General features: G+C 55.7%; 1 protein-coding gene across 2 annotated transcripts; it reads right to left on the bottom strand.

The window, feature by feature from the left end:
• Positions 1–8,695: 8,695 nt before the first annotated feature.
• On the bottom strand, positions 8,696–21,858 carry DAPK3 (death associated protein kinase 3). Of its 2 annotated transcripts, none has more exons than XM_061150675.1 (9): positions 21,759–21,858; positions 20,592–20,746; positions 14,414–14,774; positions 14,035–14,164; positions 13,733–13,781; positions 13,116–13,142; positions 11,869–12,021; positions 11,115–11,160; positions 8,696–10,646 (listed from the first exon to the last, which is right to left on the bottom strand). In XM_061150675.1, the coding sequence occupies exons 2-9, from the start codon at positions 20,651–20,653 to the stop codon at positions 10,110–10,112; spliced, it is 1,365 nt and encodes a 454-aa protein (XP_061006658.1). In that variant the 5' UTR covers positions 20,654–20,746; positions 21,759–21,858; the 3' UTR covers positions 8,696–10,109. The 2 variants fall into 2 exon arrangements, with proteins under 2 accessions (XP_061006658.1, XP_061006657.1); XM_061150674.1 differs by having other exon boundaries at positions 21,738–21,834.
• Positions 21,859–23,135: the final 1,277 nt, after the last annotated feature.

The following is a 23,135-nucleotide window of genomic DNA, read 5'->3' as shown; positions in this document are numbered from 1 at the left end:
ACTCGCTAACAGCACAAAACTGTCCTGCTAATAAGTCAGGTGCTCAGTGTAATGGGTTAGAGTTACTGGGTATGTAGTACTTGGGTCAGCAAAGGATGGCCCCTGGGTCCAATCCAGCCCACTGTAGGTTTTTGCACATCCTTCAAGCTGAGAATGGCTTCACATGTTTAAATGGTTGTGGGGAAAAAAGTTAAGAGAATTAAATTTCGTGACATGCGTATATCACATGTATTCAAATTTCAGCATCTATAAATAAGGCTTTTCTGGCCTGCAGTCATGCCTATTCACGTGTGTGTCAGCTGTGGCTTCTTTCACACCACGTGGCCCAGCTGAGTGGCTGTAGCGGACCCTCCAGTCTGCACAGCTGGAATCAGTTACCTCCTGCAGCGGCTGCCCACACTGCAGTGTATGCGAGGGCTGGGGTAGAGGGCCGGGGAGCGGTCACTGTGTCCTGGAGGGCAGCAGGGAGCTGGGGCAGGGCCAAGAGGGAGTTTCAGCGGGCCTGCCAAGTCCTGCCCTTTGCCACAGGCACGGAGCACAGCGACGCTGATCCACCGGTCACCAGGCCCAAAATAACCCAGGAGGGGACAGGGACACGGGAGAGGTGGCTCTGGGGCAGCCTGAGCCCTGCCCGGTCACCAGACACCTTGGTCGTTATTAAAACAGTAGAGGTGGGGTGGGGGACCATCTCGACCCAGTGTGCACAGAACTTTCCGTGTTTCAGCACTGAGGGTTCCCCATGCTGGGGAAGCCCAGGTCCAGGCAAACTGAGAGTCTGCCCCCTGATGGGGGCCAGCCACCTGAAGGGGTGGGTTATCCTATGACCCGCTTCCCTAGGGCTCAGAGAGGAAAGGGACCTGCCCATGGTCGATCAGCAGAGTTCAGATTTGAACTCCAGTCTGGAAATGCCCACCAGGGCCTTCTCCAGCTGGGGAAGTATGCCAGGCTGCTCACACTTGCCCCAGATGGCCCTCCCACCCAAACCCCTGGAAGAATCTCTCAGTCCTTCTACAACTGTCTGACGGGCCCAGCAGATCAGCCCCAGCACAGGAAGGCTCCAGGCTCATCGTGGGCCCGGCCAGGCTAACTTGTGCCTTCCCCAGACAGAACCCCAAGACTAACCCAACACTCCCCTCCCATGTCCACCAAGCACCCCCTGTGTCAGTGCCAGGCCCTAGGATGGGAGGCCCCAAGACCAGGCAGCCTGGAGCATGAGTGGGCAGCCCTAGAACCCAGCTGCCTCAGCCCATCCTGGAGAGAGGCCCTGGGCAGGTAACGTGCCCCCTGGGCCTCACCTCCTGCCCTAGGCTTGGGAAGCCCACTGCTGCTGGGTCTGTGGCAGGTCTTGCCACCCTCCGTGATGGAGCCTGAGGCCCGCCTCACCTGTGGGACACCTGTCTGGTACTTGGGGAGTCTGGGAGAGCTCTCCTGTACTCTGGCAACCAGAATAACCTAGTCTTGTTTTCCAGATGAGGAAACTGAGGCTCCCAAGGGAGGAGTCCCTTGGCCCCAGGCGACAGGCAGGGTTCCAGGCCAGGCAGATGGGCTTGGGACATGACTGTACCCACAGTCCTGCAGGACCCATCACCACCAGGCTCCCCCAACCCCAGGCCCAGAGGAGCCCTTCCCAGCTCCTGGTGTCCCCACTTTCTCCCTCTGAGGTCCCTTCTGTGGCCATTCATTCTCCACCTGCCCCCATCATGGGGCTGGAGCAGACTCCCCTACCAGTACTACTGTTTATGTATTAGTTCTCTTTACGAATCTCATGTCAGCAGAGCCGAGGGGAGGCAACCTGGACTAAAGGTAGAGAACTGGCTCAAACCTCCACTCCCCAGCTTGGGGTGCCCCGAGTGGGACTTGCTGTGTGGGCCAGGCTAAGCACCCAGGATGGGGCAGACCCTGACACGCACCCACGTGATGCACTCACACCCATGTGCCCTTCATCCGGTGGCTGACACCCTCCTGGGCCAAGTCACCCCCACCCCCAGGAACTTGGCCTGGCCTGCCTGCCACCCCACTTCTTGGATCCCTACAGGGCCCCAGGCGCCAGGCAGCTCACCTCCAAGGGGGGACAATGTGCGTCCTCAGGATTGGTGGGGGTTGAGGGGGATGGGAGGGATTCCAGGGACCCCTCACTGGAATCTGGCTTCTCTGAGGCCACCCTGATTAGGAAGTCCCTCTGGGGATACCCTATCCCACCCCAGCCCACCGCAGACATATACATGGGCGGGTGACCTTCCATGCAAAGCGTCCCCAGGCAAGCCTCTGGCCGGTCACCCCACCAGAGCTCTGCCTGGGGGACCCTTCCCGAATGTCCTAACAGCCCTGGGAGGAGGAAGACAGCAGCAGAGGCCCAGGATGTGGGTGCGAGGCTGCAGAGCCTGCTCCCTGCCCCCCACCTTCCTCGTTCTATTTCAGGACGCCCCCACCCCAAGCACTTGCCACTCACATCAAGTAGCACTCAGCCGGCCCTCTTAATCAGCAATAACTCTGCCCGCCCCACCCGAGTCCCATCAGGGTCAGAGTGGTTGCATCTGAAGGTGGCCCCCACCTCAGGCATCCTGTCTGCCAGGCCACTGAGGGGGTGTCCTTGGGGCACACCCCGGGGTGGGGGGACAGCCAGTGCCTAAGCGAGGAGCAGGCTGACTGGGAGAAACAGGCAGCCACAGGCCCTCCACGGTGGCCCAGGAGTGCCCCCCAAGTCCACCCAGATGCCCGCATGGCCACCCATGGTCCGGTTTAAGCTTCTCTCAGCCTTCGAAAAGCCAGGGAGGGGAGGGGGCGGCGGAGGGTGCAGAGGCAGCTTGCCATCATACAAACAGGGCACACCTGTAAGTCCTCCCATCTGGGGACTCTCAAAATACAAAACCCCAGGGAGTGGGGTTCAGCCACCAGCTTCCCTAGTGGCTCGGATGGTAAAGAATCTGCCTGCAACGCAGGAGACCCGGGTTCAATTCCTGGGTCGGGAAGATACCCTGGAGAAGGGAATGGCTCTCTATTCCAGTATTCTTGCCTGGAGAATCCCATGGACAGAGGGGCCTGGCTGACTACAGTCCATGGGGTTGCAAATAGTCAGACAGGACTGAATGACGAACACACACGCACTGGGGGTGAGGTGGAGGACACTGGGGAGTTAGGGGTGGGGGTGGGTAGGGGGGATGCCGTGGGCTCCCTGAGGGGAGACAGCACCCCAGCCATAACTGCAGAATGCAGGCATCCTGGGGTCAACTGGCCAGGGAGGGGGCCCCGGCTCTGTCCCCTCAGGACAAGGAGAGTCCAGGAGGAGAAGGCCCAGCCCCCTCCTCCTCCTCCTCCCCTCCCCCTCCCTTGCCCCCTCTTCCAGCCTGGGCCGGTGAAGTGCCCCCGAGGCGAGGCTGTGTTCACACGTCCTTTGCGTGGGGTATGTCTTTCACCATTGTTCTGTGTCTCACTTTTCGGGCCACCGAGTGGGGCTGGGCAGAGGGACAGGGGGATGGTTTCAGTACTTACTTTTCTTTTTCTCTCTGTACAACGGGGGGGCTAAAGGTCTCGGGGGCTGAAGGAGCCTCCTGACGCTGGCAGGGCTGGCTTTATAGGCCACCCTGTGCCCCGGGCAGCCGCGCTGGTTATTAATAGCAGCTGCCGCCTCTTGCCCGAGTATGGTCAGGAGCACGGCAGCTGCGGGCATGCGGCCACCGGGCCAGGGCAGGTGGCATGGACAGACAGCCCTCTGCCCCCCAAGAGGCGGGCAGGACCCGGCGTAGGCTGGTGACGCCTGGGCCAAGCCCCCCAATCTAACACTACCCGCTTAGTGAGGGGGTGCCCAGGATGTGCTGGGCCCTGACACACCCCTTCCTCCATCCCCTGCCACCATTCTGGGCACCACTGTCTCTAAGGACAAAGCTGGCACACCAGAGGTACCCTGCCTGCCAAGAGCCAGGTCAGGGGCCATGTGAACCTAGGCCCAGCTGACTCATTTTGCAAATAGCATGTGGTTAATGGAGATGCTGGTGGGTGGCCTCAGTTAAGGCCCAATCTGGGACTTCCCTGGTGGTCCAGGGGTTAAGACTCCATGCTTCTATGGCAGAGGGAGTGAGGGTTCCATCCCTGGTCAGGAAACTAAGACCCCACATGCTGTGTGGGCAAAGAAAGGCCCAATCTCATGTGCTGGGAAAACCGGGAGGGCCCCAGTCACCCCTGATGAGGTCCACTGGCCCAACACCCGCCTTCTCAAGGGATTGAGTGATCGAATGGGCTCCTGCTGTCACTGCCCCACCAGCCCTCAGAATTATTCAAGCAAGTCAGCAACACCCTCCCACCTAGTCCTCTCATCACGAAAGCCTGCCCCCCACAGCCCCGGGTTCACCCTGCCCAAGTGCACCCCAAGTGCCCCAGGGGCCTGCGGCATCCTTCTTCCCAGAGCTGTGAGTCCACATGACTAATAAGGAACCATCCACTCCTCTGCCCATGTCAGACGTCCTGTGTCTAGCCACCCTTGACCCTACAGTGGGACCCCTGCTTTCTCCAATGGGTGACAAGGAGGGGATTGAAACACAAGTCACTGGGAATTCCCTGGCAGTCCAGTGGTTAGGACTCTGCACTCTCATTGCTGTGGCCCCAAGTTCAGTCCCTGGATGGTGAACTAAGATCCCCCAAGACACATGGCAAAAAAAAAAAAGAAAGGAGAAAAAGGAGTCACTCCTCCTGAAACCCAGGAGCCCCCAGGTGAGCAGCCCAGCCACAACCCACAGTTCTGTCCGTGCCCCACCTGGTCCACACTGGGGTGTGAACCCTGCCACCCCACCACCCTGGAGGGTCCACATTGCCTCAACTCCCTGCCCAATAGGTGGGCAGGAAGGTACACGGACGGGGCGGGCAACCACAGGACATTGCTGGATCCCCCTGTGCCAAGTCCTTGTCCTGGGGTGGCCTTGAAATCATCTCCCCTCAAGGGGATCCCCAAGGCCCCCACCCCTCCCCTGTCTTCCCCTAGGTCCAGCCCCTCCTGACCCTTCTCTGCTGGCCTCTGGTAGTGCCAGGAGGCTTCCTGACCTTTGGAGAACTTCTCTGCAGGGCCAGCTGTCAACCCTCCCCCGAAAGATGGAAGCCATGGGCCAGATTCAGGGAACAGTGAGAAAGCTCAGCCCAGGGCTGGAAATCGCCCCAGTGATGTGCCCACCCCAGCCCGAGGGAGCCAACGGAAGCAGATAGGGTAGGGGGGCTGAAGAAACGAACCAGGCACTGCTTTCTTGACATGAGAGAAGCCATTTCTGGTCTTAGTCGTTTCAGGATCTAAGCCTGGCCATGATGTTCATCCCAGAACAGGTCTCAATAATTAACGAGCTTAAAGAAATAAAGGGCTTCCCTGTTGGCTCAGACAGTAAAGAATCCGTCTGAAAAGGGAGAGACCTGGGTTTGATCCCTGGGTCCAGAAGATCCCCTAGAGAAGGGAAAGGCTACCCACTCCAGTATTCTTGACTAGAGAATTTCATGGACAGAGGAATATAGTGGGCTACAGTCCATGGGGTGGCAAAGAGTTGGACATGACTGAGTGACTAACACTTTCACTTAGGAACCAAAAGAATGCAGAGATGAAGGACTGTTTATCAAGCAAGAGAAGCAACAATGGCAAAGATCAGTCAAATGGCAAAGACACCTACCTCAGTTCTGGTAGTAAAGGTAAAGTTTAGCCTGAAGCACTTTTTTATTCACATTTTTACCTTTTTGGGGGGCACCTTACAGCACACAGGATCTTAGTTCTCTGACCAGTGATTGAACCTGGGCCCCTTGCAGTGGAAGTGCAGGACCCTAACCACTGGACTGCCAGGGAAATCCCCTGAAGCACCCTCTTGAGCTGTTTGGCCAAATTTAAACCACCCTTGAGGGCTAAACCATCAGATCAACTGGGACCTAAGGGGCGACAACACTGACCTTTTCTGACTTTTGTGACTTAAATCAAATAAAGCTTGGTCTCTGTCTAAGGCCCCAAATCGGAGCCCTCCCAGTCCCTCTCCCAGTGTGGCTCTAGAGGCACAATCATGACCCCTGTGCCTGCCACCATCTCTCTCTGCAGCTGGTGTCATGACATCTACTTGGAGAATTTGACCTGCCCGGGGACCACTCTGCTGGCCTGAGTTCTCGTGTACTCTGAGTTGCTCTGATTTAATTTGTTTCCACGGGGCGCTAGAAGTTCCCGCCCCCTCTCCTAGCGTCTCTGGTGGGAGCAGCCATCGCCATGGTGGTGCGGTAGGCGGTGAAGGGGATCTCTGGAGTTCAGGGTGCAGCCAGCAGCAGAACCCTAGCCTCCCTCACTTGCCATCCTCTGCACAAGCTTGGCTCTGAGATAAACACGGGCTTTCAGTGGCTTCCTTGCAACAAGCTTCACACACATGAGCCAACCGCTGGGCAGGTCCATTCTGAGGCCACCAGCTGAAGGGATGGGACTCACTACTCCCATGGTTTATACTCCCCATCCCCTCCCCGCCCCCACCTGCCCTGCTCAAGAAGCAGCATGGGTGTGTGCTAAGCCTCTTCAGTCATGTCCAGCTCTTTTCAGTACTATGGACTAGTCCACCAGGCTCCTCTGTCCATGGGATTCTCCAGGCAAGAAAACTGGAGTGGGTTGTCATTTCCTCCTCCAGGGGATCTTCCCAACCCAGGGATTGAACCCATGTCTCTTCTCCGGCATCGCAGGCAGATTCTTTACCACTGAGCCACCAGGGAAGCCCCTCAAAAAGCAGGCAAGAAGACAAAGCCAGACACAGGGAGCCCTGGTTCTGCAGACCTACTGGGAGCACGCTCCTTGTAGCACTCTGCACTAGCTTGCACCCTCCCCACCCCCCAGTCACACTCCTGGAAGAAAAGGGGCTGAGTGCATGGCAGAGGGACGGGGTGCTCAAAGAGGGGAAGTGAGAGTTGAGTTGCTCAGTGAACCAGTGGGAGGGGTGGGGGTTACTGTGCGCCTTCATCAGTGTGAGTCTGCTACCACAGACCTAGTGCCTTAAATCAACAGGTGTTGTCATCTCACAGTTGTGGGCCAGGAGTCTTGATTGGCCTACCTGGGTCCTCTGCTGAGGGTCCCTCAAGAGGCTGCAACCCAGGTGCCAGCCCAGGCTGGGCTTTATTCGAAGGCTGGACTGGGGAAGGACCCACGGCTAGGACCCCTCACACGGTTGGTGGGCTTCGCTGCCCGCTGGCTGTTACTTGCCACATGGGCCTGTCCAACACATGGACAAAGCTCACCACGTCAGTCAGCGATGAAGTCAGCTGGACGTCAGTCTGTGCAGCCTACCCACCAACGTGACCTCCAGCACCTCCACAGCGTCCTGTCGTCAGAAACCGCCAGGAGGCCAGCCTGCTCTCAAGGGAGTAGGGAGCAGGAGTGGGGGCTCCTTGGGGGCCCGCCTGCCAGACAAGGTAAATCACAGCAGGTCGGTCTGCAGGCTCTGCCGAGGGTCAGTGCTATCAGTGGATGACTGTGGGGACAGACACTGGCAGGTGCTTTGTGAACAGTGGTTCCCTGTGCCGTTGGCCAACAGATTGAGAGAGCAACTCAAGATGACCTGGGTCAGGGGGTAGAGGTCATCTCCAGAGCAAGGACCCTGAAGACGCTGGGGAATTTGCCCTCAGCACAGAAGTGCTCTGGATTCTGAAAGGGCAGGTGTGAGTCCAAAGGGGGCTGTGCATTCTATCCGGAAGCCTTAATCAGAAAGACTGGGACCATTATCTCCCTGACAGCCTAACTGGGTAAAGGTTGGCTAGCTGAATGCTATTCACTGGTGCCCCGGAGCCTGCAGGGGGCCTCTGGCTCGTCCCTCTTGGGGTCTGGAGGCCCTCCAGCACTGCATGAAAGCCCATTTCTTTTCCAGGTGGCACCCGCACTGGGAGCCCCTTTCCTGCCACAGGCTGACTGCATTTTGCAATGAATCACAGGGGGATGTGCTGCTCAGAGTCCTGTCTCAAAGGGCTAACACCAGGTGCCCGCTGTGGAGGACAATCACGGACCGACTGGAGAACCCTGAGTGGGTTCGACCATGCCACAGGCTGAAATCTACTGAGACTCTCAAAGTGGAAGTTGTTGATCAAAGACAAGTAATTCCCTGGTGGTCCAGTGGTTAGGGTCCTGTGCTTCCACTGCAGGGGACACGGGTTCAATCCCTGGTTGGGGAACTAAGATCTCCTATGCTGTGCTTCATGGCCACAAAAAAAGCAACACCCCCAAATAAAAAAAGGATGAAAAATAAATTTTACATAGTCTTCTCAATTTTTCTAAAATTGGTTTAAAAGAGGGGGAATAGGGAGATGCATGGAACAGAATGCTGACCAGGCCACTGGGAAGGAGGAAGTGGGTCAGAAGGACCCTCTTCGGAGCCACATTCCAGACCCAGAGTCTGGGTGACTGGGGGCAGGAGTGGCAAGGATACCTCCTCCACGCAGGCCCAGAGCAGGCAGGAGGCCCACGTGTGACCTGACAGCCTCTCAGGAGAAGCAGAGGGACAGGAAACCCCTCCAAGCCAACTCCAGTTGCCTGGATGCCTCCAGCTCTTCAGAAACATCCCCAGCTGAGCCCCAAAATAGGGGCAGCCTCCAAGACCCCCCAGGGCTGTGGGGGCCAGCAACGACAGAGGAAAGAAGACACAAGAGGCCACAGAGGCCGTGGTGCCAGCTAACTGCCAGGCAGGCCACCCCCATCCCAGCCAAGCAGAGAAGAGCAGGAGCCAGGGAAGCGGGTTTTATTTCCTTAAGGCTGGCAGCAGGCACATGCTCAGAGGCGTGTGTGTCATACAATGGTGCCTGTGAGAGGCACACAGTGGGCCCGCCCCGCCCCTTTATGCCAGCCCCACAGCCAGGCTCCAATGCCCTCCTCGGCCCCGCAGGTCTTGTGGCCTGAGCCCCACCGGGGCCACGACTGGAGTGCCACCCACCTTCTCACCCACTCCTCCCTGCATGTGTCCTTGGCTGGCCTCTGTTGCGAGGACTCCTCTAGGACTAAGGGCGGGGGGCTGCATAAGGGCCCCTGGATTAACACAACGGCAGCAGGGAGCTCCACGGGAGCTCAGCATGGCCACAGCTGGGGACCCAGGTTTTGCTGAAGCCTGGTTCTTAGGGTACATTCTCTAAACCGCGCTGCAGGGCAGCACCTAGTGGCACAGAGCAGCACTGCCACGGAGACGACCTAAGGACGCCTTCTCCAGCAGCTGCACGGAGCACAGCAAGGTGGGGCAGGCTGTAAGGGACCCTGGGGCTCCCCAGGCAGGCGATGCTGGAAACAAGGCCCCGAGCAGTTACTCCAGGGTGCCCACTAGACAGCTGCTGGTGCAAAGGCAGCACTGGCGAAGGGAGTATGATGGGGTGGGGCTGGGGATGAGGCGGGGTTGGGACCCTGCTGAAGGCTCTAAGCGTTGTCAGGGAACTGGAGAGAAGGGGAGGCCTCCAGAGAAGGCCTCGGCAAGAAGTGGAGATTCGGCCTTGTAGATACTTCCTTTACTGCACCCAGGCCCTGTGCCCACCACCACCACCCCCAATACAACCCCCAGACTGACATCTCCTCAAGGGCTGGGGGCACCGAGAAGGGCTGGAGGATCTGGAGAGCTGGATCAGAGGCCCTTCCACCACTGACTCTGGAGGAGTAGCTTCTCTTCTCCAGAGTGGAGGAGCCAGGGTGTCGAGCAGAGGCTCCCCCTCAGTTCTGAGCCCCATGCCATTCACAGACACCCCCCATGTCCCCACACCAAGATTCCACACACTTGGACCACATGGACAGCCTGAGGCTGCTGACCAGGCTCCGAACATGAAGGCTGCCAGCCCAACCCTGGGCAGGTGTGAGGCATGTGTGTCCACCATGGCCAGTTCCATCATGGATGTGCTGCCCCCTCCCAGAGGCCCTGAGCTGATGTTGCCATGGATGCCCCCAGAGTGGAGCTGCAAGAGGGAGGGAGGGGCTGGGCTGGGGGCACTCGGGCGCTGCAGAGAAGGCCCAGACCAGCCACCTCCTCTGGGGCAAAGCCGGGCCAAGCCCTCCCTAGGCCATGGATTCCAGGGCCCCATGGAGTACATCCTGCCTCCAGCTCCTGGGCCACATCAGGGTGACAGGGCCTCCCAGGGCCAAGGATGCCGCACCCTGGGCGGCCCTAGCGGAGGCTGCACTCCCCCTCCTGCAGCTTCTCCTGCTCCATGGCGCGCACCAGATCCTGCACGAACCGCATCTCGGAGGCCACTTGCTTGGCCAGTGCCTCGTAGCGGTTCTCCAGGCGGCTAAAGCGGCGCTTGAGCCCACTGGCCCCGAGCAGGGCACCCTTGGCCTCCTCCTGTGCCTGCCGCTGTAGCGCCTCCGTCTTGTGCAGCTCCTGGCGCAGCCGCCGCAGGTCCTGGCCTAGGCTCTCGTTCTCCTCACGGTACCAGGCCTCCTTCTCCTCGTAGATGGCTGTCAGCGCCTCTAGGTCCTCATGGAACAGGCGCCGGCTGTGCTCCAGCCCGCGCAGGCCCTCCTCAGCCGCCGCCACCTCCTCCAGCACCTTGGAGAAGCGCTCGAAGTTGATGTAGGTGTTGTTGGGGGGCATGCTCGAGTGCGACTTGATGGTGTATTCCTTGAGGCGTGCCGTCTTCAGGCGCCGCCGCTCTGGCTTCCGGCCGCTGTCCTCCCGCCGCACATTCCGCCGCCGGATGGCCTGCGGTGGGAGAGGAGGGGAGGAAAGGGCACCTTGGACTAGGGCCAGCAGGGCAGCCCCCCAGGGCCATGTCTGGCCCTCCGCTCACGTTATATTGACCCACAGCCCGGCCCATCTAACTACACATGGTCCTGGCGCTTTCCCACTGGTTGAGCTGAGACTTGATGGCAGACCACAAGGTAACACCAGAGACCACAGAGCCAAAAGTATTCACTCTCTGACCCTTGACTGAGGCTGCCAAACCTGACCTCGGCCTGGAGGTGAACACTTTGAGTTCTGGGGAGGGCACCCTGCTGTGTGCAGAGGAGCCATGGACTCCAGCCAACAGTTCAATGAGACAACTCTGACACTACATTGACATACACCCTATGCCCACAGCATCTGGGCCCACTCCCGTGGGGACCCTCGCCCATGCTGGGGGCTGGTCCCAACTGCCATGCCTATGTGGGGGCAGCCCCACCACCTCACCTTGATCCAGGAATGCTCCAGGCTCTGGGCGATGGTCATTCTCCTCCTGGAAGAGCCCCCAGAACTGGTTAGTTGCATGTGTGCCGCCTTCACTGTCCTCCCCACACAGAGCAGGAAGGGGTGGTCCACATGCTCCCCGCTGGGCTCTGGCTCTCAGCCCCACCTATGGCTGACTCAGGGCACCTCCCCTGGGCCACTAGCCTGAAACCTGGTCCCTGAAGTCACTGTGCAGCCCAGCAGCAAGTTCCTGAAATAACCGTGCCAGTAGAGGCACAATTAAGGTCTCCCACTCTGTTTGGCTGGCCATAAGGAGCCCATCAAGGGGCTTGGGAATGTGGACTCCAGGGTTTCCATGTTTTCTGCTGACAGCATTGACACCTAATGTTGGGGTCTCATAACTGAGACACCCAGATGAGGAGCCTGGGGAAGACTAGCCCACGGAAGCACCTCTGGGCGAATGAAAGCTCTGTGCTGCCAGCATATTTAGCTTTTTCTAGAGAAAAAACCAAACATTAATTTAGAATTTTATATGAAACCTCCTATCCTAAACACTGGCAACAAATGAAAAGCTTTGTAAGCAGCAGCTTCGAAAGAGGGCCAGCCTAGGCCTCCCTGTGCTATCTCCGCCCAGAACAGGAGCCACGGCCGACTCCCAGGTACAAGAGTGGCATCTCAGACACGTTACTTGTCCTCGGCCACAGTGCCCATTCTGGGGGACTTGCCTGGCCCACCCTGCCCGGCCCAGTGCTCCTACTTGGGGTCTTTAACAAGTAGCCGGCGGATGAAGTCCTTGGCCAGCTCGCTGGTGTTGCTGAAGTACTCCTCGTCAAAGTCGTAGTTCACAGCCGAGATGTTGGTCAGGGTCTCCTGCTTGGTTTCACCCAGGAACGGGGACGCGCCACTCAGGCTAGGAGACAGACACCAGGCTCAGGGGGGCAGACGGGCCTGCGGTCACTCCATGACCAGGTTGCTGCCCAGGCCAGCACCCAGCTCCGCTATGCCCATGGAGGGGGCAGATGGGAAGGAAGGCTGATGCCAGGCCCCCAGCCACCCTGCACAAATGCGCCCAGCCGCCAACCAGAGGCAGTGAAAATCCATTGCCCGGCCAGTGACGGGTGCTGAAATGAGTCAGCAAAATCTCTGCAAAACCTCAAAGTATCCCCATAAACTTAGTCTTAGGGGCTTGGTCTCAAAGCCCCTTCCCTGAAGCCCTTAGCAGTTAGAGGCAAAATGGCTAACTGGGGGTGGGGTGGGGGGGTTGCTGGGGGGTCCTGGCCGACACCGCAGACGTCAGGTGTCTTTCCAGCGTGCTGCGCTGAAGCCACACCACCAACCTGCACAGATCTGGGCGTGTGATGCTGTGACTTTTTAGGTGAGAAATATGTATAGCTGGTTTTCACTCCCAACTGCAGGCACACAAAACCCTTGTAACTTCCTAAAACCCAAGGCAGGAGCATCTATTGCTATATTTGGTCTTTGTTTCATTTCCTAACACAACTCCAGAGAATAGAGATAAAAGAAGTGTCTTTTCTTGCTCATGACAAGCCCCTTCCAGCCACACCTGAGTTGATAGCAATGAGGTGACTGTGGAAAGGCCCTAAGGAGAGGGCTGCCAGTTGGGGCAGAGCAGTGGGGTCAGAGGGATAAACTTTCATCCTGCCTCCAACCTCCAGAAAGTGGAGGGGCTGGAGGCTGAGTCCATCTCCGAAGGCCTGTGATTAACTCCACCACACCGAGGAGCTGCCAGCCCAAGGACGAGGGGACAACAGTCCCGGCCCAGAGCCTCGCATGGTTACTTCACACGGTGAGGCCCTGTCTTTGGAACTCTCCTGAACACACTCTCTCCTGCACACTCTCACGCAGCTGTCCATCCATCCAGAGTCCCTGAGCACTGCAACAGGTTAGCGCACTGAGGGTCCTGCATTCCACTTGTGACCCCTGCACAGAAGCCTCCCGACCCTCCTCCTGACCCAGCAAAGCCCTGGGAGGGCAGGTACTCACAGGATATAGGTGATGACGCCAATGCTCCTGGAGGAGAACACATAGAAGAGATGGGGTCAGCTCAGCCGCAGGCTCAGCACCCCAACCCCCAGAGTCCAAGACTGTCTAGCCAGGTGGGGGGCAGGCCTGTCCAGCCCCAGGGACCCTCTCCCTCCAGGGTCTGAACAGCCTCCACCAAGTCCCGCCTTCTGCTCCAAGGGTCTCAGGACTGAACACAGGCACCTCTGGCCATGGCTGCCTGTCCAGACTCAAAGTGGCCGGGGTGTGGGCAAGGTAGACACAGCACAAAGGCACCACAGACCATGCAGATGTGGAGCCTCTTGAGGCCTCCGTGGCTGAGGGCAGACCTGGCAAACTCTTTCTATTAATGTAATGGGTGAGACGGTGAGTGTTTCAGGCTTTTCAGGCTACAAACAGTCTCCGTCACACATTCATCTGTTTTTAACAACCCTTCAAAGATCTGAGAACCCTTCCTAGCTCACAGGCCTGGAGAGGTCAGCAACCCCTGTCCTAAGACAACAGTCTGTGCTGCCCCTGCCCCATGGCTCCAAGACCAGGAGGAGGTTTCCCTGAGGAGAAGCAACAAAGGCGGCCCTGGACCCACCACCCTCACTCACCACATGTCTGCTTCCAGACCCAGGGGCTCATAGTTGACGATTTCAGGAGCTGCAGAGACAGGGAGACAGGGTCAAGTGCCGGATGTGCCCAAGGGGGCACCCTGGACACGGCCCAGAGGAGTAGCAGAGGCCACAGACAGGGCCGGCTCTTGGCAGGGAAAGCCAAGGTGGTGACTGCCCCAGGCCTTGAGTCCTCGATGCTCAGCGCTAGGGCACGATGGGAAACCTGAGGTCTGGGGGGCCTGCCTCCCCCTAAGCCAGCTGGAAATGCTCCAGTGCCCCCAGGCCCACCCGATCCTCACCCACGAACTCTGGGGTCCCAAAGATGTTCTTGAACTCGTTCCCTGCCTCGATCTTGTGGGCAATGCCGAAGTCAATGAGCTTGATCCGTGGATTGGGCACATTCTTGTCCAGGAGCATGATGTTTTCTGGCTGGTGGGGGGAGAAGGCAGGGGGCTCTGCTGCTGCTGGCCCCATGTCTCAGGGAACAGCACTGGCCCGGCCCAGCATGTGGGGTGTATGCAGGCTGACCCCTCCACAGGTCCAGCCCAGAGCCATCCATCTCCTCAACGCCCCCAGCAGGGACACCCTGGGAGAAGGGAAGTGGACCTTCTCAGCCCCGTCCTCACCCACGCTGGCCAGGCCCCTCCCTGACTCTGTGCTGCGGGCCCAGTGGGCTACCTTGAGGTCAAAGTGGGCAATGCGCTTAGAGTGCAGATAGTGGACACCGTCCAGGATCTGCTTGAGGAACTGGGTGGCCTCGTCCTCGGTCAGCGACTCCTTCTCGGCCAGGAAGTCGAAGAGCTCGCCGCCTGAGACCAGCTCAAGGATGAGCACCACATCCGTCCTGTTCTCAAAGATGTCGTGAAGTGTGATGATGTTGGGGTGCCGGATCTCCCGCAGGATGTTCACCTCCCGCTCGATCTCCTCTCGGCTCACTCCCCGGCGGCTAGATGACAGGCGGCGCTTCTTGATGAACTTGGCTGCGTACTCCTTCCCGGTGCCCTTCTGCCGGCATTTCCGCACAATTGCAAACTGTCCGCTGCAGGGACGGAAGGGACAGGAGGAGGGAGCAGGCACTGAGAGAGACGCAGGACTCTGGGGACCTGGGCCACTTCCCAGGACAGTGCGTCCCAACCACCTCAAGAATGCACCCCTGGCAGCAGTGCTCCACGTGAGCACAAACTGGCACTGAACACAGGGGCTGCCCAGAGTGTGAGCAGCAGTGAGAGAACCAAAATGGTTCCATGTTTACCAAAGTGAAGCTGGACCCTATCATGGCAAGTCAGGTGGAATTTTATGCAGTCTTGAAAGACGATTCTTTAGGCGCTGAGAGGACAGACCCCCATGAAGACCTGCTCAGTGAAGACAGCAGCAGAGGAACACAAGGAATGAGGTTATCCTGGGTAAAACAGAAAGGTACAGGATTTCCCTGATGGTCCAGTGGTTGAGAATTCGCCTGTCAATACAGGGGTCAGAGGTTCAGTTACTGGTCCGGGAAGATCTCACGTGCCATGGGGCAACTAAGCTCAAGTGCCACAACTACTGAGCCCAGGTACCCTAGAGCCAGTGCTCCTCAACAAAAGAAGCCACTGCAATGAGAAGCCTATGCACCACAATTAGAGAGTAGCCCCAACTCACTACAACTAAAGAAAGCCTGAACAGCAACCCCAGCTCAGACAAAAATTAATTAATTAATCAAAAAAAAGAAAGGTACATGTTATCCCACATATAGAGGTATGCTGACATGTAAGAGGTTGCCACGGGTAAGAGGTCTGAAGGACACATGCCCGGCTGTGAGCAGCAGATATCTCTGAAGAGCGGGACTGAGGGCAGTGAAGAGGGGTTTTTTTCTTTTTATTAATATTTGATACGATTCTATATGATTCAACTCCTCACAGCACATTTCATCACAGTTTAAAATCTAAGAAAAGATAAAAAGCCACTGAGTTCAAAACGGCTTCAGAGTGAAAGAAGCACACACGTTTTCACAACAAGAGAGGAGGGAGGCTATGGAGAAACTGGAAGCCTGGTGCATGGTTAGGGGGAAAGCCAGATGGGGAGGCTGTGGTGAAAACTGTCTGCAGGTTCCTTAAAAGGCAAAACATGGAATTACCTTCAGACCCAGGAATTCCACTCTACAAAAACTTGTACACAAACGTTCACAGCACCATCACTCACAGCAGTCATAAGGTAGAGATAAATGCCGATCAGGGGATAGAGCATACACAAAATGTGGTCCCTCCACACACAGGAGCATCACTCAGTCCTGAAAAGGGGTGAAGCCCTGACACTTGCTACAATGTGGATGGACCCTGAGAGTATGATGCTCAGTGAGAGAAACAGATGCCGAAGGACACTCAGTGTATAATCAGTGTATACATCCCAGAGAGTGGGTTTCTGGTTGTCAGGGGCTGAGGAGGCGATGAGGGTGACTGACCATGGGGACTGGGCTCCTTTTGGGATGATGAAAACGTTCTGAGATTATTTAATGGTGATGGTTGTAAAACTGTGAATATATGGAAGATCGTAAAGTTGTACAGTTTAATAGAGTAAACAGTATGGTGTGTGAATTATATCTCAAGACAGCTGTTATTTGAAGAGAAAGAGAGAAACTATTTACTGTCCTCCAGGGAGCTGTCCAATGTCCAAATTCTTTTGCTGTCTAGGAACTTAGCTATGTTAACTTGCTTTCAGTCAGGAGTTGAGTGAAAAAGGCCAGAGGATAATTATTTTAAGCTTTACAGGCCATATGGTCTCTGTCACAATTTGTGTGTGTTTTTACAACCCTTTAAAAAAGTAAAAAACTATCCTACGTTCATGAGTGGACCATACTGAACTAGGCGAGGGCTGGATGTGGCCCACTGGCTATGGGTCACTGGGTCACGTGAAAGTAAAGACTAAGTCTAAGACAGAAGGCACACAAGAGACCTCAACCAGGTACCCCCAGGGGTCAAGAGAAAGGAGACAAGGTGACTATGTGACAACTCACAGAAATGGGACCAAGTGTGTAGAGGAAGGAGCAGCAGAGATGGGCCCTGGGGACAGGGGGTCTCCTCAGCTGGTGATAGCACAGACCGGACAGGCAGAACAAGAGACAGATGAGTGAGGGTTTCTTTGCCCAGCCAGTTGGGTCTTCAGAAAACCCAAGGAACCCAGTAAGCGGACCTTACTAGGACACTCAGTACCAGGTGCAGCTGGCAAGCATCTAAAGCCGCTATACACGTGAGCATCAAGGCACAAAGGCACCACAGCAGGCTGCTGCAGACATGCTCTGTGCCCACTCAGGCAGGTAAGGTCAATGTAGGCAGGTGGGAAGTGCAAATTATCACCAATCAAGGTGAGCTAAATAATGGTCCACATCTGAATCCCCGGGACCTATGGGCATGTCACCTCATGGGGCAGAGGGGCTCTGAAGACAGAATTAAGGCCCCTGAGATGGGGACGACCCTGGACTCCCCAGTGGTCCCAGTGTCATCACAGGGTCCTCATAAGAGGGAGGCAGGAGGGTCAGAGGCAGAGAGAGACGGGAGATGCTGCGCTGTTGGCTGTGAGGATGGAAGGAGGGGCCGCGAGCCAGGGGTGCGGCACCTCTAGAAGCTGGAAGAGGCAGGAGCCTCCGGAGGGACCAGCCTAACAGATTCATTTTAGACTCCTGACTCCCAGACCTTGACATAAAACATGGGTATTCTTCTCAGCCACTAAATTGTGGTAATTTGTTATAGCAGCAACAGGAAACTCATACACTAGTTTAAAAGCCAAGAGCACAGTCAGATGAGAAATGTCAAGTGTCCCTGATCAGGCCTCCCCCCAATCCCTTAAATCCACCGCAACGGTCCCCTGGGTACGTTGTGCTCCTGCCCCCATCAACATCTTAGCTAACACTCCTCACTCCTGAAATGTCTTTCCTTCTCCCCTCTGCCTACATCAACCAAGCAAATTCTTCCAGGTCCACCTCCCACCCCACAATGACACTCCGACAGTAATGACATCGAATGCCGAGTGTTTGCTGCCTATTAGGAACACTCTAGGCCTGAATGTGTGTCCTAATTCTCAAATACAAGGATTTCTTCCCCTCTAGTTTTATTCTAAGATGAACCAAAAAACTAACAAAGAGTTCATGGCAGGGGGGAGGTGAAATCTTCCTGGTCGTCTAGTGGCTAAGACTCTGCACTCCCAACGCAGGGAGCCCTGGTCTAAGAACTAGATCCCACATGCTGCAATGAGGTTCAAGGATCCCACGTGCTGCAACTGTAACTAAGACCCGGCAGAGCCAAATAAATAATATATTCTCTTTAAAAATAAAAAGTTCATGGGAAGGGAAACAAAGACACTATTAGTGCTAAACTGTGTCCCCCAAAATCCTAATCCCTAGGACCCCCAAATCTGACTATTGTGATTTAGGGCCTTTGAAGAGGTAATTTAGTAAAAATGAGGTCACTGGCGCTCAGTTGCTCAGTTGTGTCTGACTCTCTGCGACCCCATAAACTGTAGCCCGCCAGGCTCCTCTTGTCCATGAGATTCTCCAGGCAATACTGGAGCAGGTTGCCATTTCCTCCTCCAGGGAATCTTCCCAACCCAGGGATGAAACCTGCATCTTCGGCACTGGCAGGCAGATTCTTTACCACTGAGCCACCAACGAAGCCCGAGGTCACTGGGGTGGATCCTAAACCAACAGGGTTAGGTGTCCGTATAAGAGGAGGAGGTTAGGACACAAATGCGCACAGAGGGAGACCATGTGAGGACACAGGGAGAAAAGTGGGCATCTACACACCAGTGAGAAAGGCCTCAGAAGGAACCAAGCCTGCGACACCTTGATCGTTGACGTCCAGCCTCCAGCAGCCCGAGGAGACGAATGCAGACACACTCCATGACACAGAAACCAGGCTGACGTCCACACTGACCAACCGCAGACTAATTTATCTCCCAAGATTGCCCAAGTGAGTTGACTTGGGAGAACCCTCCATACACATCCACACAAAAATACTCACTCCCATTTTATTCAGCCCATGACTCCCAGGACAAGGAAACTAGGCTGGGCTTAACTCAAAGCAGAAGCCAGATGTCCACCTCTGGCTCCAACACACCTGTGCTTTGCGATCAGCAGGGCTTAGTCTCAAGGCCTGAGTCCTGCCTGGCCACCTTCAGTCTACATGGCCTTGGGCAAGCTGATTTCCTGCTCTGAGCCTCAGTTTCTTCATCCACAAAATGGGGATGATAAGGGTCCTGCCTGGTAGAGCCTTTCACAGATGAATGGGAGTGTAACAAAAAACAGCCCAGGACTCAGATGGCCAAACAACATCTACAAGTTCTACAGTTGCAGTACAGTATGCACTGTGTTCCGGGGCATTAATCCTTTACCTCGTGTGTCTCTAAGAATGTTCTGGATCATTACATAGGGCAGCACTGTCCATGATGACAGCCACTGGCCACACAGAAGCTGTCCAGCCCATTCAAACTGAGGTGTGCTGAGAGCATACAAGACACACCTGAATTCAAAGGCTTCACATCAAAAACAGGTAGTAAACTATTTCACTGAAAATTTTTATAGGAACTTCCCTGGTGGTCCAGTGGCCAAGACTCCACGCTCCCAATCCAGGGGGTCTGGGTTCCATCCCTGGTCAGGAAACTAGATCTTGCACGCCACAACTAAAAAAAATCCCGAGTGCTGCCACTAAGACCTGGAGCAGCCAAATAAATAAATATTTTTTAAATAATAATAATAATTTTTATAATGAATGACAACCAAAATGATAATAATTTGACCTAACAGGTTAAATAAAACACATTATAATAAAATTATTAAAGTTGACAGCTACTAGAGAATTTCAATAAAATGTCTTTATATAAGTTGCCATGCTCTTTTTAATGGCTGCATAATATTCTGTTGACAAGGTAGTGGTGCTGTGATGGTCACTGAAAAGACCCCATCTTCTGCTCACATAAAGTCCTTACAGTGACTCTCCCCATCCCTAGATCTTAGGTCTACGTATATGCTATACCCACAGAATTAACTCCTATGAGTGAAATCAATGGGTTAAACAGAACATATATGATAGTTTTACTGACTATTGCCCAGCTACTCTCAGCAGAAGGCCCTAACATTTTCAATAATAGAGTCTGAGATTTCCGTGGGGGTGGAGGAGATGGTCTGCATTCCCTGCCGCTCTACCAGAGGAAATTCCTAAAGGAGGGACTTCAGAATCCCAAATGAGCCCCACAGGCTCTCTCAGCAAAGGCCTGATGAACAGCTCAGTTATTTACATTCCCTTCTGGTGATATCATCGGGCCGGCCAAGGCGGCTCCGGGAAGGCCAGCCAGCAACAAACTCACCAAATAAGGGTTGAGGCTCGACAGAAAAAAGGATGGTGGCTGGCAGGTCTGAGGCTGGAGAGCTCCCAGGGGACGCTCCCAGGCCTGGCCTGGCAGGAAATCAGCTGCCCGGCTGGACTGGGAAACCTCTGCTCTTTCCCACAAGAATGCTAACAATGGGCCAGGGTGTGGGCCGGGACAGGAGGCCCGGGAGGCTCCACCGCCTCCCACAAGAGAGGTTTAAAGACACAGACAGACCTTTACCAACATCTACTGCTCTCATGCCATAGGCCAGGCACTATATTAGGTGCTGTTTGGACTTGATCATGTTTTTATTCCCAAAGGAAGTGCACAGGGGATGTCGGAACAAGAATTCCAGGCCCAGACTGGCTGCCTCCAAAGCCCAAACTCATCCCACAGTGCATACTGACTAATCCCTGCTTGGGGAGAGCAGGAGAAAGGACAGGAGGAGAGGACATACCCCAGAAGACCCCACAGTGGATCGGGTCTCCCCCTCCTCAGGGCCCCATCAGAGGTGACTGCTCACCTTCCCAGCTCCTCTCCCATCTCATAGTGGTCTTCCACATCCTCCTGCCTGAATGTTGACATGGTGGTCGGTCTGCCTTCCAGCGTCTTCCACTCCAGTACAAACCTGGTCAGTGGTCCGGGAATAGTATCTCACGGAGTCCTCTCGCAGTGACTCTGGAGGAGACAGAGAAATAGCAAAGGACTGAGATGCCAGTCATTACTTCTGGGTCAAAGGATCGATCAGCATCCCCGAAATAGGTTTCAGATCCACCATGCTGAAATTCCACCTTCCGGGTGGAAGGCACTTGCATTTGGTGGGCGGGGCACTTTCATGTGTCATCTCATTTAGATACCACACTGCCCCAAGGGTCAGTGTTAGCCCAGCTTGTGCCACTTACACCCCCGTAACTCCCAGGAGCCATAGATCTGCGGTTCTGCACACAACACCCCAGTCTTTTTCTGCCTCTTCCTTCTAGGCTTCTCCCAATCTCATCCATAGCCCCCAAATTCCTATAAGTTCTCCCACACTCTTCATACCCCAAACCCTGGGACACCCTGATTGCCACATTTCCAACACACTTCCATCTCCCTGTCCCTCAGCAAGCTTAACCCCTCCTCCTCTTACCCACTGCCCCCACATGCCCTCCCCTCCTCGGCTGGTCTCTAAGACCCTCTGTGGCGCTGGGCTTACCCCATCTCTTACCCCCGCCTTCCTGAATTTCCCAGGAACTGGACAATGGCTTCCAAGCTCCTCCAAGGCCCTAACCCATTCTTGCTCCCTCTGACCTCCGCCGTGCTAGCAAAGTTAACTTCCTCCTCCCCCTTCCTCGAAGACACCTCTTTCAAGTTTCAAAGGCCCCCGCCCCAAGCTCCACACCCTCAACGGAACCCCGCAAAGGGTCACATCTGAGTCTCCTCCATCCTTCGCCCCCAACCTTCTCACAAGCTCCAAGGCAGACCCCTACGGCTTCCTTCAGAGACGCCGCCAAGATTCCCCCAACCCCTAACGTCCCGGCTCCAGCGTCCCAGAGGCCGCCACGCCCCTCACAGGCCCCGGCCCAGATCCTTCTCCCGTCCAGTCATCCCACGGGTCCCCAAACGTCCCCCCTACTAAGTCCCCCAGGATCCCGTCCCCCGGCACCCTCGGACCAAGTCCGCTCCGCACCCTCGGCCCCGCACCGCGGACCTGTCCCTCAGCCGCGCTGGCGGGCGCCGCGTCCTCAGGCACCGCCGCCTCGGCCGCCGCGACGCGCAGACCTTTGCGTCGTCACCGCGCCCGCCAGAGCCCGCCCCCGAGAGGTGGATCCCACTGCCCATTGGTCAGCACACACACCGCTCGTGAATTCCCGCCCACCGCCTCCTTTCAGGCCCCCGCACACGGGCGTCCGGCCCTCCTCACCAAAATGAGGCCTCACGTTTAGTACAGGCTCGCCTCCCACAGCTGATTGGCTGTAAAGAACGTCGGTCAAATTTACGGAAGTCGGCCTCCCGACTTCCGGTCCCTGAACCGCCCCGCCCCTTCTCCTCTGACCGGGGTCCTGAAGCTGGGAAGTAGGATGCTGAAGTCCTGCATCCCTATTCCTGACTTCCTTGGGCGTGAAATACGCGAATCCTATGCCCAAGTTCTCTCATGACAGCTCCTGAGGCGGACCCTGGGGCTGCTTCAGTCCCATAAGTTTTCTCCTCTGTAAAATGCTAGGGGTGCTAAGTTGCTTCAGTTGTGTTCGATTCTGCATAGCTCGCCAGTCCCCACTGTCCATGGGATACTCCAGGCAAGACTACTGGAGTGGGTTGCCATTTTCTTCTCCGGGGGACCTTCCCGACCCAAGGATCAAACCTCAAGTCACCTTCCATTGGCAGGTGGGTTCTTTACCACCAGCGCTACCTGGGAAGCTGTTAGCCATATTGCAAATACATAAAGATGCAAACTAGGATAGGTGTTGCCATTAAATGCTTGAGGATTGTTTTGACTCCTTTTAGGCTTAAGATACATAAGAACTAGCATTGATTGAGCCTTCTGCATACCAATCAACAACGTGAAGTAAAATATTTTACTAGTTCTATACTTAGGGAAACAGACCCAGAGATGTTAAAGTAACCCACCCAGAGTCACACAGCCAGTAAAGGCATTAACTGAGATTCCTTCCCAGAGAGGCCTGAACCCAAAGCCCACACTGAACCACTTCAGATACCGTCTGACACAGGCCATCCTCTGGTCGTGATAGTCCCAACCTCATGCAATTCCACTTCACTTCACCACGACTTCCCTTCTTCGCCTCACACCTCATCCTCGCTTAAGCGCTGACACTAAAACTCTTCTTCTTGCCTGGGGACCACCTTCCTCCACTAAACCCAAAGCACACTTCACAGCTAAAGCAGCACTTTCTCATTCATTCACTTTTCCCTATTATTTTCTCATTAATCTGGTACATTTGTCCCCACTAAAGAACCAACAGTGACACATTATTAACCACTCCCTACTAGACTCTCCCATCTTTTCTTGTCCCAGTATCACGTCACATTTGTCTCCTTAGATTCCTCTGTGCTTTTTGAGTCTCATTTA

This window comes from Dama dama, chromosome 9, assembly GCF_033118175.1.
Source record: "Dama dama isolate Ldn47 chromosome 9, ASM3311817v1, whole genome shotgun sequence".
Classification (NCBI taxonomy): domain Eukaryota; kingdom Metazoa; phylum Chordata; class Mammalia; order Artiodactyla; family Cervidae; genus Dama; species Dama dama.
This window is presented reverse-complemented; position numbering and strand designations above follow the sequence as displayed.